The 15395-nt window shown below is 40.0% G+C and overlaps 1 protein-coding gene across 1 annotated transcript in view; it reads right to left on the minus strand.

Annotated features, from left to right (window-relative positions):
• Nucleotides 1-15395, minus strand: part of Znf605 (zinc finger protein 605) — a 19710-nt gene continuing 4315 nt past the window's right edge. The window contains 10 exon segments of the mRNA XM_036171680.1: nucleotides 1-101; nucleotides 283-422; nucleotides 424-454; nucleotides 456-516; nucleotides 519-562; nucleotides 564-1047; nucleotides 1050-1626; nucleotides 1629-1816; nucleotides 7826-7918; nucleotides 8379-8515. Of these exon segments, the coding sequence (XP_036027573.1) occupies nucleotides 17-101; nucleotides 283-422; nucleotides 424-454; nucleotides 456-516; nucleotides 519-562; nucleotides 564-1047; nucleotides 1050-1626; nucleotides 1629-1816; nucleotides 7826-7918; nucleotides 8379-8515 (1840 nt within the window). The 3' untranslated portion in view covers nucleotides 1-16.

Consider the following 15395-nt stretch of genomic DNA (forward strand, 5'->3'; position numbering starts at 1 on the left):
TGCATTTATATGGCTTCTATTTATGATTTCTTTGATGTATGATGAGATGTGACTTCCTGAGAAATTTAGCACCAGATTGTTTGCACCCATAGTTTTTATCTCTTGTATGAATATTTTTTTAGATTTATTTATTTATTACATATACAGTATTCTATCTCCACACCAGAAGAAAGCACCAGATCTCATTAGGTGGTTGTGGGCCACCATGTGGTTGCTGGGAATTGAACTCAGGACCTATGAAAGAGCAGTCAGTGCTTTTGACCTCTGAGCCATCTCTCCAGCCCTGTATGAATATTTTGATGCCTCATAAGATGTGATTTTCTAGTGAAAGACTTCCCACATTCACCACAATTATAGGGTCTCTCTCCTGTATGGATTCTCTGATGAAGCATAAGCTGTGGCTTATCAAAAAAAGTTTTTTTCACAACCACTGCATTTATAGGTCTTCTCTCCTCTGATGCTTAATGAGCTGTACTTTTTGGACAAATGCTTTCCCACACTCACTGCATTCATAGGTTTCTCACCTATATGAATTCTCTGATGTCAAAGGAGCTGTGTTTTCAAAAGGCTTTTCTCCAGTGTGGGTTCTCTGGTGATGAATAAGGCTTGACTTCTCACTGAAGGTTTTCCCACATTCACTGCATTCATAGGGTTTCTCACCTGTATGTGGCCTCTGATGCGATACCACGCTTGACTTCTGGAAAAAGGCCCTTCCACACTCACTGCATTTATAGGGTTTCTCCCCATTGTGAGTTCTCTGATGTGTTAGGAGTTGTGACTTTCCAAAGTATGCTTTTCCACGCTCACACCTATAAAGTTTCTCTCCTAAGTGGCCTTTTTGATGTCTTATTAGCTCTGACTTTTTGAAAAAGGCTTCTTCACAATTACAGCATTGATAGTTCTTCTTTCCTGTATGGATCATCTGATGTTTAATAAGTTGTGGCTTTCTGATGAAGGCCTCACTATGTTCACTGCATCCATATGGTTTCTCTCCTGTATGAGTCCTTTGATGCCTAATGAGAAGGGAGTTCCTTTTGAAGCATTTTAACATTCACTACATACATGAGGATCCTTCCCTTTATGTGATCTCTGATGAGTAATAAATTGTGAATTCCAAAAGAAAGCTTTTCCACAATCACTACATTTATAGGGTTTTTCTCTTTTATGTATTTTTTGATGAGCGATAAGTTTCAGTTTCTGAGAGAAAGCTTTCCCACAATCATTGCAACCATAAGGTTTATTTAATGTATGAATTATTATTGCATGTCTTTTTTGTTGTAGTTTTCTGCTGAAGGCTTTTCCACATACACTACTACAAGCTTTGTGCTTCTTTCCAGTATGAATTCTCTAATGCTGAATGAGCAGTGACTTTCTACTGAAAGCCTTCTGACATTCATTGCAACTATATGGTTTTTTTTTTACTGAGTGAGTCCTTTGGTTAATAGCGAGCAGTGACTTGTGTGCAAAAGTTTCCCCACTTCCAATGGGCTTCTCTTTTGTATTTCTCTGGTGTATAGTAAGCTGTGATTTCTTGTTAAAAACTTTACCATATTCCATACATAAATAGACTCTTGACTTTGTTATATGATTTGTAATGAGCCATGATTCTTTACTGCTAGTTTTTATATAGATTTATTAAAATCATGGTATTTTACTTCATCATGGGTTCTGTCAGATTTTAGATAAAATAATAATTTCATACTGACCTTGATTTTTTTTCTTCCAGAGTTACTTTTTGGAACAAAAAAATCAGAAGGATGTTTTAGACTTTTTTCATGTGTGCCACATTTATGAAGTCTCATTTCTTTCTTTCTTTCTTTTTTTTTCAAGACAGGGTTTCTCTGTAGCTTTGGAGTCTGTCCTTGAACTCACTTTGTAGACCAGGCTGGCCTCGAACTCACAGAGATCCACCTGCCTCTGCCTCCCGAGTGCTGGGATTACAGGCGTGTGCCACCACTGCCCGGCTGAAGTCTCATTTCTAAACAAAGTTCATGCTTGACTGAAATATTTCCTCCAATATTTCCATAGCTTCTCCCCATTCTTTTAAGCTTGTCTTGCTTATTTTGAGGAGATAGTTCAGAATAACTTTCTAGCCAGATTTCTAAAAAAGGGGGAGGGGGGAAGAACCACACTAGATAATTTCTTCAATGATTATACTTACAAATAAAGCTTCTGAAATAGAGCCTACTATCCTGGGGAGAAGGTAAGCCCTCGAATAATGTAACCTAATTAGGCTAATTTCTTTTTGTTTTTGGAAACAGTTTTTCTGTGTATCCCAAACAGCCCTCCAACTCAAAATCCTTCAGACTCAGTCTCCCAAATACTAGAACTCCGGGCATTTGTCTTGGATACTGAAACATGAAATTGAAATTTTAATGTGGTAGGAAATATAGAAGAGCCGCAGTACCTAGGCTGTGAGGTAATCTATTATAAATAACAGTGATTGTTATCTGAGATTTATGAAGTTGCTTTTCCTTTGGGGGCTTCAAAACATTTGCATGACCTCAGTTACAAGGCATTCCTGGCAAATCAGAGTTGCTTAAGTGATGAGCTCCTTCAGACAACTCTTAGATCAGATTAAAGGTTCTGGTATTCAGAAACTGACTTTCTAAAAGTTCTTTTGTGTAACAATCAATAAATGCAAAGCTGCAGGATGTAACAGGGTTCTTAGCAGCAAGGAGGACTAAGACTTATTACATCCTGCAGTGCCTCTCTTAGTTCACCAACATTTTAAATTACAAATGTTATAAATTTTCAGTAACCTGTGATTTTTCAAGTATATATCCAGAACATAGATACCACAGTGCACGCCTTTAATCCCAGCACTCGGGAGGCAGGGCCATGTGGATCTCTGTGAGTTCAAAGCCAGCCTGTTCTATAGAGCAAGATCCAGGACAGGCACCAAAACTACACAAAGAAACCCTGTCTAAAAACAACAACAAAAAACAATAAACAAACAAAAAAGACAAACCACAAAAACAAAAAAACAAAAAACAAAACAAAACAAAAAAACAGGTCATAGAAGGCAGGTAATTACCTAAACAAAATATACTAAAATCTAAGACTAAACAAATATAAAAGAAACATTAGAACACACTTTACTTTTGAATGATATAAAGGAAGAAACACTGGCCAAGAGGTAAACAAGTACAGGCTACTAACTTTATATCTGAAAGATGAGAAACATTAATTTTCCATACCATAGTTTCATTTAAAAAGAAAAAAAACTCACGGTTGGGGATTTAGCTCAGTGGTAGAGCGCTCGACCTAGCTAGCGCAAGGCCCTGAGTTGGATCCTCAGCTCAAAAAAAAAAAAAAAAAAAAAAAAAAATCTCAGTAGCTTCTTGTGGTGGCATACATCTTTAATCCCATCACTTGGAAGACAAAGGCAGGCAGATCTCTGTGCATTTAAGGCCAGTCTGGTCTACATAGCCAGGTTAACCAAATCTACATAGTTGAGATCCTGTCTCAAAAATAAATAAATAAATAAATAAAATAAAAATAAATGAATAAAAGAAGGAAGAAAACAATTTCAGAGTCAGCAAGATGACTTAGTGAGTAAAGGTGCCTGACTCCAATCCCTAGGGCACACATGGCAGAAGTAGAGAACACATACACAAAATAAAGATGAAAAAAAAATCCTTTTAAATGATCTCTTTTAATATCATCAACTAAATCACTGACATCAGTAACTTGACCATCATTAAAACAAGTCTTTTGTCCAGGTGGTGGTGGCGCACACCTTTAATCCCAGCACTTGAGAGGCAGAGGCAGGCGGATCTCTGTGGTTTGAGACCACCTTGGTCTACAAAGTGAGTTCTAGGACAGCCAGAGCTGTTACACAGAGAAACCCTTTCTCAAAAAACTAAAACGAATAAAAAAAATGTGTTACATTTATTTATTTGTGTGTGTGTGTGTGTGTGTGTGTGCGCACATACATGCTTGGAAATCATGACAACTCAGGGAGTCAGTTATCTCCCTACCATGTAAGCTCAGGAATGAAACCCAGGGTGCCATGCTTGGTTGCAAGTGCACTGACTGCCTCATCTCACCAACACTTTCGGCTTTTTGAGACAGTTTCATTCTGTAGGTCAAACTGGGCTTGAACTTGTGGTGCTCTTTCTGCCTCAGCCTCTTAAGTTTCCTCTAATCACAGTTTGACAGTTATCTCTTTTCAAGTGAGCAAATAATTGAACCTATAAACAAATACAATTAATCTACATATAACACTAAAATACGAATTGCAAACCACAAGAAAGCTTTCTATAACTTTAGAGTGAGCACAGCTCAAGGTTATTCTTGAAGACTTAAGTAACTTGAGGCCAGACTGGAAGACCATATTCAAAGAAAAAAAAATATTTGTGTAATATTAGGATAGTGTTTTGCCTTTTAAGTGCAATCTTTTCTAGTTTCCACATGACCGTTATTAAATTTTTTTGTTTGACTGGTTTTCCTGTACTTTTGCTTTTTTCTGGCAATGGGAATTGAACCAAAGGCCTTGTGTAAGTCAGGCAATTGCTCTACTGTAGAGCTAAACTCCTAAATATCTTTCACTCTTTAAAGATCAATTTTACTAATTATGTATATGGGTATGTCTAAGTGTGGGTATGGACGTATAGGTGTAGGTGCCCATGGAAGGTAGAGGCATGTGATCGTCTGACCTGGAGTTACAGGTAGTTGTGAGCCTCCCAACATGGGTGAACTCGATCCTCTGGAAGAGTAGTACGCACTCTTAACTGCTGATCCATCTGTCCAGTCCTGTAACTGCTGATCCATCTGTCCAGTCCTGTAACTGCTGATCCATCTGTCCAGTCCTGTCTGTTTCTTTCTTTTTGTTTTTTGAGACAGGGTTTCCCTGTGTAGCTTTGCGCCTTTCCTGGAACTCATTTGGTAGCCCAGGCTGGCCTCGAACTCACAGAGATCCGCCTGGCTCTGCCTCCCGAGTGCTGGGATTAAAGGTGTGCGCCACCACCACCTGGCCTGTTTCTTTTTTTGAGAAATGATCTCACTGTGTATTCTAGGCTTGCCTCAAACTTGTTTTATATATGCTGGACTCAAATACACTATCAAGGCTATACTAGATTCCAACTCACTGTTCTGCTCTACTTCACAGATACTAAGATTAGAAGCATGTGCTGCGACTTTTGGCTTTGCTGAATATTTTGAAGAGGATTTTATTGAATATTTTATTTGTTTGTTTGTTATGAGACAGGGTCTCTCTGTGTAGCCTGAGCTGCCTTGGATCTTCTCGGTAGACTAGGCTGGTCTCAAACTCACAGTGATCCACCTATTTCTACCTCCTGAGTCCTGGAATTAAAGATGTGTGCCACCACATCTTTTTGGAATATTTTTAAATGTATTTATTATTATAATGTATTTATTTATTATATCCCTGCAGGCCAGAAGAGGGCACTAGATCTCTTTACAAGTGGTTGTGAGCCACCATGTGGTTGCTGGGAATTGAACTCAGGAGGAAGAGCAGTCAGTGCTCTTAACCACTGAGCCATCTCTCCAGCCCTTTTTTGAATATTTTAAAGTGGTATTGTAGGTCACTATTCTCTGAGCATAATAGCCAATATAATTTTCATCAAATCAGTTGAGCTCATCACTGAAGATGGTGGTGTTGGTTAGTCTTTTTGTCTACTCAACACAAGCTAAAGTCATCTGAAAAGAGGAAACCTCAATTGAGAAAAATGCCCCAACCTATTTGCCTGTAGGCAAGGTTGTGGGACATTTTCTTGATTGATGATTGATGTGGGAAGGCCCAGCCCACTGTGGGCAGTGCTATCCTTGGGCAAGTGGTCCTGGGTATATAAGGAAAAAAAAAAAACAAAACAACAAAAAAAACCTTTAGCAAACCAGGAGGAACAAGCCAATAAGCAGCATTCTTCCATGGTTTCTACTTCAGTTCCATGATGGAAGGTTTAGCAGGATCTCAAATAAAAAGCATTATTCTTTTTTTTTTCAGGGTTTTTTTTTTGGTAGGGAATAAAGACATTATCTAACTATCAAATATTAGAATTTGAGAGAAGGGACCAACCAGTGTTGCTGATCTGAAGGAGAATGAAATGAAGGCTTGATGTTTCATGAATAGATATGAAGGATAATAAAGTCTGGAGTTTTTTTTGGGGGGGGCTGTCTAGACTTTTTCTCTGTATAGCCTTGGCTGTCCTGTAACTTGTCTGCCTGCCTCTGCCTCCTAAGTGCTGGGATTAAAGATGTGCACTACTACCGCTATCTGGCTTAAGTCTGGAGATTAAAGCAAGAATCACAAGATAAAATCAGAGTCTGCTTGCAGAATTTGTAGCAAGTTATTTTATGAAAAGTTAGAGAAGAAACCATAGTAATTTTGTGTTTTGTGAGTTTTTTGAGCCAAGCTCTCATTTGGCCTAGACTGGCATCAAAGTCACTATGTAGCTGAGAATAGCCTTGAACTCCTTATCCTCCTGTCTCCACTTCCTAAGTGGTGGGAATAAAGGCATATACCACTATGCCCAGACTCAAAGACTGTAATTTAAAAATAACAATAAGGTGCTGGAGAGATGACTTAATGATTAAAAATATTTGTTGCTCTTGCAGAAGGTTTGGTTTCCAGTACCCACATAGTGGCTTACAATAATCCATTGCTTCAGTTCCAGGGGATCTGATACCTTCTGACCTCCTTGAGCACCTGGTACACACATGGTCCAGTTACACACATTCAAGCAAAATACTCACAAATAGAAAATAAATAAATCTATAAATCTAAAAAATAAGATCACAGAATATATTTATTTAATCCCAGCTACTCAGGAGCTTTGCAAATTCAAATCCAGTCCGGGCAATTTAGTGAGACAATATCTTAAAATATAATTTTTTTAAAAAAAGAGCTAGAAGTCAGGCACAGTGGTACATGCTTTTAATCCCAGCACTCAGGAGGCAGAGTCAGGAGGATCTCTATGAGTTCAAGGCCAGCCTGGTCTATAAAACAAGGTCTAGAACAACTAGGGCTACATATTAAGACTCTGTCTAGAAAACAAACAAAAAGGAGTTAGGATGTAGTTCAGTGGCAGAGTACCTGCTTAGTATATACAAAATCCTAGCATTAATTCCTAGTATTGCAAATCTCATATATATATATATATATATATATATATATATATATATAAACTCTATTTCATCTAAACTAGTGAAGTGTATTAAACAATAATGACGCGATTGATTTATATATTTAAAGGTTTTGGTATAGGATTGGTGTTAAAAATAACCTTTAACAACTCATAACCGATACCTATAATCCCAGCACTCTATAGGCTGAGGTAGAAGAAATGCCATGCGTACCAGGCTAGTCTGAGCTACACAGTGAATTTCAAGATACCCAGGGCTTCAAATTGAGAATCTATGTAAGAAAATTGAAAATAACTTAAAGTGGTTTGACTAAATTAGCCTGTTGCTGCTACTGTGTGGGTACATGTATTTCTACCCTTTGTTTCTGCCACAAGATCCTTAGTTCTACCTAGTACTGTCAGTACTACTTCCAGTCAAGTTTGTAATTCTGACTTCAACACAATATCTAGTAATCTTTAAAAATTCTGATAAATTCAAAGTTTTATCATGATTTCCAGGCCTTTGGAATCTTTTACTCTCAAATTATTACTACCATAATACTCTCAAATATTTAATTATAAAGATATTTTCTGCCCTGGGATCTTTGCCACTACAGTTGTCTCAAGATTTAGGAACTTTAAATACAACTTATGAACAACACTTCAAATGTTTCAAATCTGTCCTTAAAACTCTTGAGACTTAATTTTCACCCTTTCTAATAATGTTTGTTACTTCTTACCTAAGAAGTTTTGACTTAGGATTCCTTCATCTGCTACCTGCGAATCTTCTTGATGCAGCTTGACAGCCAAATCAGGTTTGATGGTCTGACAACCTGTCAACTGGAAGCAGGGAATTTGAGCCCAGTTGCTTAAGATGAGAGATTCAAGCATAAAGAACTTTTTATTATAAAGACCATGAAATATAGGAGCTGGAGAGATGGCTCAGCGGGTTAAGAGCATTTGCCTAGGTTCAGTTCCCAGCACCCACATGGTGTTTCACAACCATTTGTAACCCCAGTTCCAGGGGATCCAACCCACATCTTCTGACATCTTCTGTCACCAGACATGTATGTTGTGTAAATGCTTTCATTCAGGCAAAACACACATGCACATAAAATAAATAAATCTGAAAAAAAAAACCTTAAAGACTATGACATAAAAGAGGTGACTAAAAAAAACAACATATATAGAAATGGTATAGAAATGAAGAAATGTAAAATTTATATACAAATCAGTAAACACATCTGAGGGATGGTTGCTATGCACACACTAAATTACAGCAGAAATTCTCACCCAAGAAGACAAGACTGCTGTAGTTTTCCAACATCACATCTCTATACAAGCTCTTTTGAGCAGGGTTAAGCAGTTGCCACTCCTCCCACGAGAGGTCTACAACCGCATCCTCAACTGATATTTGCAAAACACAATCTCTGTTTGATGTGAAATGATTATCACGGGGCCTTGCAGATTACAGGATTGCTTCTCTATTTGTGGCAGACAGCCTCAGTGATCTCTGACTCCTATGATCGGTGTTATAAATGCTTTGCTTTCAAGTGTGAGCTGACCTCACCAGCTATAGGAATACTGGGATGAAGCGATGGGATGCTGTTTCACAGATTAGGTTATAAGAGAATATAACTTCCTTCTTGAAAGTTCCTTCTCTCCTCGGAAAGTCTGGCAGTAACACTGTTAAGTAACCTCATAGAAAGCCACACACAGCAAGGAACCAAGGCTCAGATATTCCTGTGAGGGTATATAAACTAGACCATCTCCTACTGTACCCTGGGATGACCTCAGCCCTTCTGAACATCTGGATTTATGTGTTATTCAAGCCTATGTTCCAGAACCAAAGAGGTAAGTAAGCATCTGGTAAACTGCAGCAACTGTAAGGGAAATGTTTCTTCTTATACACTGAGTGTTGGGACAATTAGTCACACAGAGATGAATAAACATTATGATATACTAATATTGCACTATACTTTCTAGAAGAAATAAAATGTTATTAAAGTTTATATAATTGTGAGCTGGGTGAGTGATTCACATCTGTAATCCCAGGTACCAGGAAGGCTGGGGTTGGGAGCCAGCCTTGGCTACATAACAATACGGTTCCTGGCTGGCAGTGGTGGTCTATACATCAAGCTCCAGGCCAGCCAGGGGTACATGGTGAGACCCATTCTCAAATCAACAAGAACAAAACAGACTGCTTCCCACAAAAAAAGCATTACATTATGAATTTACACATCTACATACCTATCCATTTAATGAGAAACTGAAGAAGGGTGTCTTTATAAGTAAAGTAGTTCTTAAAGAAGGTTTCATTGGTATTTGAGTACAATTTTCAGCTAAGCAGAAATGTCTCATAGGAATGACCTCCAGCATGCCTGGCTTCTGCTTACTGAACATCAGGCATACCTCTCAGCCACTGACAAAATGAAGCCACATGAATACACGGACACTCTCTTCTTTCCTGTCCGAAAAAGTAGGCAGGCATCTTTTAGGTATCTTCTAAAATGAAAATATTGAATGACTAATGTTTCTATAGGAATTGAACAATACAATGCTGAGTAGAAAAAAGTCATGTCAGAATCTTTAGTTTTCCAGATCACTAGCAAATAAAGCATTGTCAGTATGAAACTAGTATACACGGGGATGGGGCAAAACAGGTTGTGCCGGGCAGTGGTGGCGCATGCCTTTAATCCCAGCACTCGGGAGGCAGAGCCAGGCGGATCTCTATGAGTCCGAGACCAGCCTGGTCTACCAAGTGAGTTCCAGGAAAGCCTCAAAGCTACACAGAGAAACCCTGTCTCGAAACTCCCCCTCCCCCAAACAAAACAAAACAAAACAAAACCCAAAACCAAAACCAAAACCAAACAAACAAACAAACCAGGTTGTGAGCACTAGGTATGAGAGACTGGGGTTAGGCAACCTTCAGAGAGAATATAAACAAGGAAGGCAGAGGAAGGGACATTCCAGGAAACTTATGAAAAGACTACAGGAGCATAATACAGGTTGTGAGAGAATGGTGCCAGGGACAATGTGGCTCTTAATGTGAAAGCTAAAGCCTGGAGCAAGCAGAGGCCCGCTTTTCCTGAATTTATGTAAATGTTTAAAATGCTAACACCAACAGGGGCAGAGGATACAGAAGAGAGGAGAAAGATTGAGAGCAAGCCCCAAGAATATAGAGCTAATAGGACATCAAAGTTGCAACACCAAAGGTACAACTTTGCATTTAGATTAATGAAAAATAACATTAAGATATGTAGGGATGGGGTTGGGGATTTAGCTCAGTGGTAGAGCACTTGCCTAGCAAGTGCAAGGCCCTGGGTTTGATCCTCAGCTCAGAAAAAAAAGATACGTAGGGTGTCGCGCCCGCCTCGACCAGCAAGAAAGACGCGACACCGGGATCCTTCTCATCACAGTTTATTCAGACCTTTGATTAATTGCATTGTGTCTCTCTCGCTGGGGCAAGCCTCTCCCAGCACCTAAGTAGGGCTGGGCTGCCAACCCCAAGCAGCCACGTGGGCACTGTCCACAGGTTCACGCATATGCCAGCAACACACGAATCCAGCCACAGCCAAATAAGGAGCTGTTTACCATAAAGAGTGTTTGCCATCGGGAAGGCAGAGGGTAGAAGCCAGAGCCATCTTTAGGGTGCGGCTACACGCGGCTCTCTACAGTAGGGTCAGAGTTCAGTGGCATGTCCAACATGTGCCAAAGCCTATCACTAGCATCACAACAACAATAAACAAAATAAAATGTGTGCACATACATATACATAATAAGATGTATTAAGATTTTGTAAGATTGTCACTCAAGAATCTGTGATAAGAAGATAGATTTTGAAAAAAAAGAAGATAGATTTTGTTTGTTTGTTTTGTTCTGTTTTTTAAAACAGGGTCTCTTTATGTAGTCCTGGCTGTCTTGGAACTCACTATGTAGATAAGGCTGGCCTCAAACTCATAGAGATCTTGCCTGCCTCTGCTTCCTGAGTGCTGGGGTTAAAAGTATGTGCCACCATGCCCAGCCAAGAAGGTAGATTTTATGTGGGTGTATGGGCTAAGTCTTAGGATAGGTATATTTTGTAAAACAAAACAAAACCCCAATTGTTTTGTTTCCTCTTTTTTCTCCCTTTGAGACAGGATCTCACTATGTAACCCAGGTTGGCCTGAGCTCATAATGTAGCCCATGCTAGCTTCAAACTTTTGGTCCTCTTGACCTTGCCTTTCAAATATGTTCTCAGAACAGAATTAGCCAGGGGTTAAGGGCTACATGAAGGTACAAGGGGTATCCTTTTACTAAGGATAATGGTAATGGTAATGGTCCTTGGTCTACGTTAGACCCTCTCTCAAACAAAACAAAGCAAAAACAGACAAAATCTAGACCAGATTAAAAGCTCTAGGGCAGGAGCCCTATTAGCATAACTGTATAACTAATATCTGTTTTTACACTGCAAGTTCCCATTTCCATGTAGGACTGTGGTATTTTGTGGGTATTCTGATCTCATTGATACTATCTCAGCCTGAAGACCTTCAAATCAGCTCCAACTTGCTGGCTGCAATCCAGAGTCATAAATTAGTGCTAGGGGCAAAGTATTCATACAGAACTTGGAAGCCTCCTAGCTCTCTATTGGGATGAAAAATTGTTGACTGGTAATGTACCTGCTAAGACTCATTCAATCATGAAATTCAGGAACTCCTGGTCTTCCTGCCTTATGAATCTCAGATTCTGGGATTACATGTATTAACTGTATCCATCGCAAGGTCATGGTCTTATGCCTTTTTGCATTCCTAACTCAGATGCTTTATTTCTGGTTTCTCTGAGTTCTTCTTCAGGGGCTCATATCAAGATCTCCCTAGGACATTTGTCTTCAGTCTTATTCAGGACCCAGTAGACTTCTCTACTCGCAGCCCTTCTCCAGTCCATATTCTAGGTCTATAAAACTGAAAGACTTTTGTTCAGAGCTCCTTCAGCAGTAAGTATTGAGATATCCCCTCATTTGTGCTAATGGACCTTGCATAAGACCATTCTCGTGGAGGTTGGGAAGTACTTCTGGGGTCTGTGTTCCTGTTTATTCCCTTGCAGAAGTAATAGAAGGCCTCAACATTTCTCTTTGTGGTTTGCTGCTTTAACTTTAACTAACCAGTTGGCACCAAAAGCTCAGCTTGGTCAGCCCATCTGAGCTTTTACTATACAACAAGATCTCAAAAGAAGGAAAAGTCAATGTTATTGAATATTTATGTACACAGTAAAATTCTTAAAAGGAAAACAAGGGAGGAAAGAACAACAGGGTTGATGTTAGCTGGGTGGTAAGAATTCCTTTTCCACAAACAAAAGAACAAGTAACAAAACAGTAAGTAGGGCTGTGGTGGTGCATGCCTTTAATCTCAGCATTTGGAGGTAGAGGCAGAACAAACTCCAGGACAGCCAGAGCTGTTACACACACACACACACACACACACACACACACACACACACACACATGCTGACAAAAAGTAACAAACCAAAAACCCCAGAAGAAATCCAATTGAGAGACTATGAGTATCAGATGAAAGTCTGTAACGACCAGCCTGCTAGATGACTAGTTCTCCTTTCTAAAACTTTAGTTCAAACTAATGTATATTTAAGGCTCCCGTCTTACTGTCTTAGTTTTTATAAAACAGTGGTCCAAGTTTTATTTTGTTTTCAAGACAGGGTTTCTCTGTGTAACAGCCCTGGCTGTCCTGGAACTCACTTTGTAGACCAGGCAGGCCTCAAACTCACAGAGATCCACTTGTCTCTGCCTCCTGAGTACTGGAACTAAAGGGGTGCACTACCATGCCTGGCTTGTCCAAGTTCTTTAAATTCATATTCTAAGCATACATCAAGGAATTCTGTAAGAAACAGTCCTGGGAAATATGTTTTGTTATTACAGTGTTGCTATTTAGGACTTTGTTCACTAGACCATCCATTTAAATAGCTATTAAATAGTTTCTTATTTTCTCTTATTATGATTCAAATCTATTTAGAGTCCAAATGTTAGACCTTTCCTGTTACAGATTCACGCATGCCTCATCAATTCTATGTGGAAAAAAAAAAACCTACCATAGTATGTAACAAATAACTCACCTTTGACTCAGTCATCTTCTACTATGCTTAAGAAATTCAATATGCCACGGCTTCTGTCTGTCCTGATTCCAGAGAGAAATCTCTGGTCAAAAGTCTGGAACCTAAGAATATATTCTCACTCCTAATGCGTCCGTTTGTTTGTCTCACAGGAACTATTTTATTCCTGAGAGTGGTAGCCTGTGGAGATAGCAGCAATGTTATTTTAGTTAATGTCATTAGTTTGGAGGTGAAAATCTTGGTTTTTCCCTTGCTGGGAACTCAGGTAATTTAAAGCCTCAGGTTAGATGTCACAGGTAGTGGGTATGAAAGAGGATGGAGTATGACATCCTGTCATGTCTATCAATTCTGGCCATATCTGGCCAGTCTGTATCACACTCCATCCTTAAGAACCTTGGCTCTGGGCTGGAGAGATGGCTCCTTGATTAAGAGCTCTTGCTTCTTTTCTAAAAGACCCAAGTTTAGTTTCTAGTACCAACATTTGTGTAGGCCACAAGAGCCAGAGTGGTGGCACAGGCCTTTAAGTCCAGCAGTACTCGGGAGGCAGAGGCAAGTGGATCTCTGTGAATTCCAGGCCAGCCTGGTCTACAGAGTGAGTTTCAGGACAGCCAGCCAGGTCTCATAGAGAAACATGGTCTCGAAAAACCAAAACCAAACAACAAATAAAATAAATAAATAAATAAATAAATAAATAAATAAATAAAAAGAGCTAGGAAACTGAGGGAAGAAAAGAAACTTAACCAGTTTGTTTTAAAATCTTTTTGTTGGACTGACTGGTGGGTAGTTCAGTTAACTGTCTGAGGCAAGATAAAAATGGAGAACAGTTCTGTTCAGGTTTGTCACTGTTAACAAAGGAACACAGCCAGACACATCAATATTGTATTCGATGAGAATTCTTTAAAGAGAGCCTCTCCTGGAATACAAAAGGTGGGAGTTGTTTTTTTTTTTTTAATTTATTTTTTATTTTTTTAAAGGACCAGGCAGACACCATAACAGGCCGCTCAGTCTTCTCTCAGAGATCAGGCCTCAATTTCAGTTTCCTGAGACTTGAGCAAGCCATTTCTAGGAGGGCCATGAACAAAAGACATAGTCCTTGCAGTAGCTCCCTTTCTGCATGTGTTCTGACCAATCAAGGTTCAGCCAGTTGTTTACTGTCTGGGACCTCTCACTAACTTAGAGCTACATGTATGAGTCAAGGACAGAGCCTGGGCCATTAAGTCAGCCACCACAGTCAGTATGCACTAGGCCAGACAGTCTCCATGGCAGCTCAAGGACAAAGCCTGGGACTTGTCCAGGCCTGCCCAAAATGGATAACTGTAACCCCCAACTACCCCTAGCCAATTAAAAGTTACTAACATGATTGCCACTCATATAAACCAATCCTGAGTCTGTTCCTATGTATTTTGTAGACCCCAATCCCCCCTTCCTTTAAAAACCCTGCCCCATTGCTACTTGGGGTCTCTCCTGCTCTGCTGCTGCGACAGATAGAGGGAGAGGAATCATGAGTTAACTCATGGTAAAATGACTTTTTACAAGCTGAGCACTCTGGAGGCAGAGCAGGCAGATCTCTGTGAGTTCGAGGCCAGCCTGTAATTCAGAGTGAGTTGGGGGGGGGGCTCTTTGCTTTTGCATTGGATTCGGTTTCTTGGTGGTCTTTGGGGGTCTCTAGGCACAACATTTTTAACCTCTGCTGTTTCTCAGGAAGACAAGATTCTAATGTCCTCACAACATGCTTTCTGGTTAATGAAATCCACAGCACAACTTGCAAATCAATCCCAAAACAACACCATAATCACTGGCACCCAAATGACTGATCATTATTAGAGTTGCGGTTCACTGACAAAAAGATCACACATATCTGCCTCCCAGGACTCACTGGCATACAAACCTCTGGAGAATAGTCCTTCACGGACCTCGCAACTAAACTTACTCTCAGGCTCAAATGGCTGAAGCTCAAATGCTCCTCCATCTAATCCTCAAACGTCCCCAAATTAATCCTAGTCACCCTCCCCGACAGGGGTGCAGCATCAGTAAACACTCCTCCTCCGCCCCGCCCCCCAGTACCCCCAAGCTCCTTGTAGACCAGTTCACTGAAGCCGTGTCCTCTACACCCAGAACGCCCAGGGCCCGCCCCGCCGCAACCGGAGCCTAGACAAGAGCAGTAGTAGGCCCGCCCATCCTGCGCACGTGCCTTGGTGCCTTGAGCCT

The sequence above is a fragment of the Onychomys torridus genome, chromosome 22 (genome assembly GCF_903995425.1).
Source record: "Onychomys torridus chromosome 22, mOncTor1.1, whole genome shotgun sequence".
NCBI classification, from domain to species: Eukaryota; Metazoa; Chordata; class Mammalia; order Rodentia; family Cricetidae; genus Onychomys; species Onychomys torridus.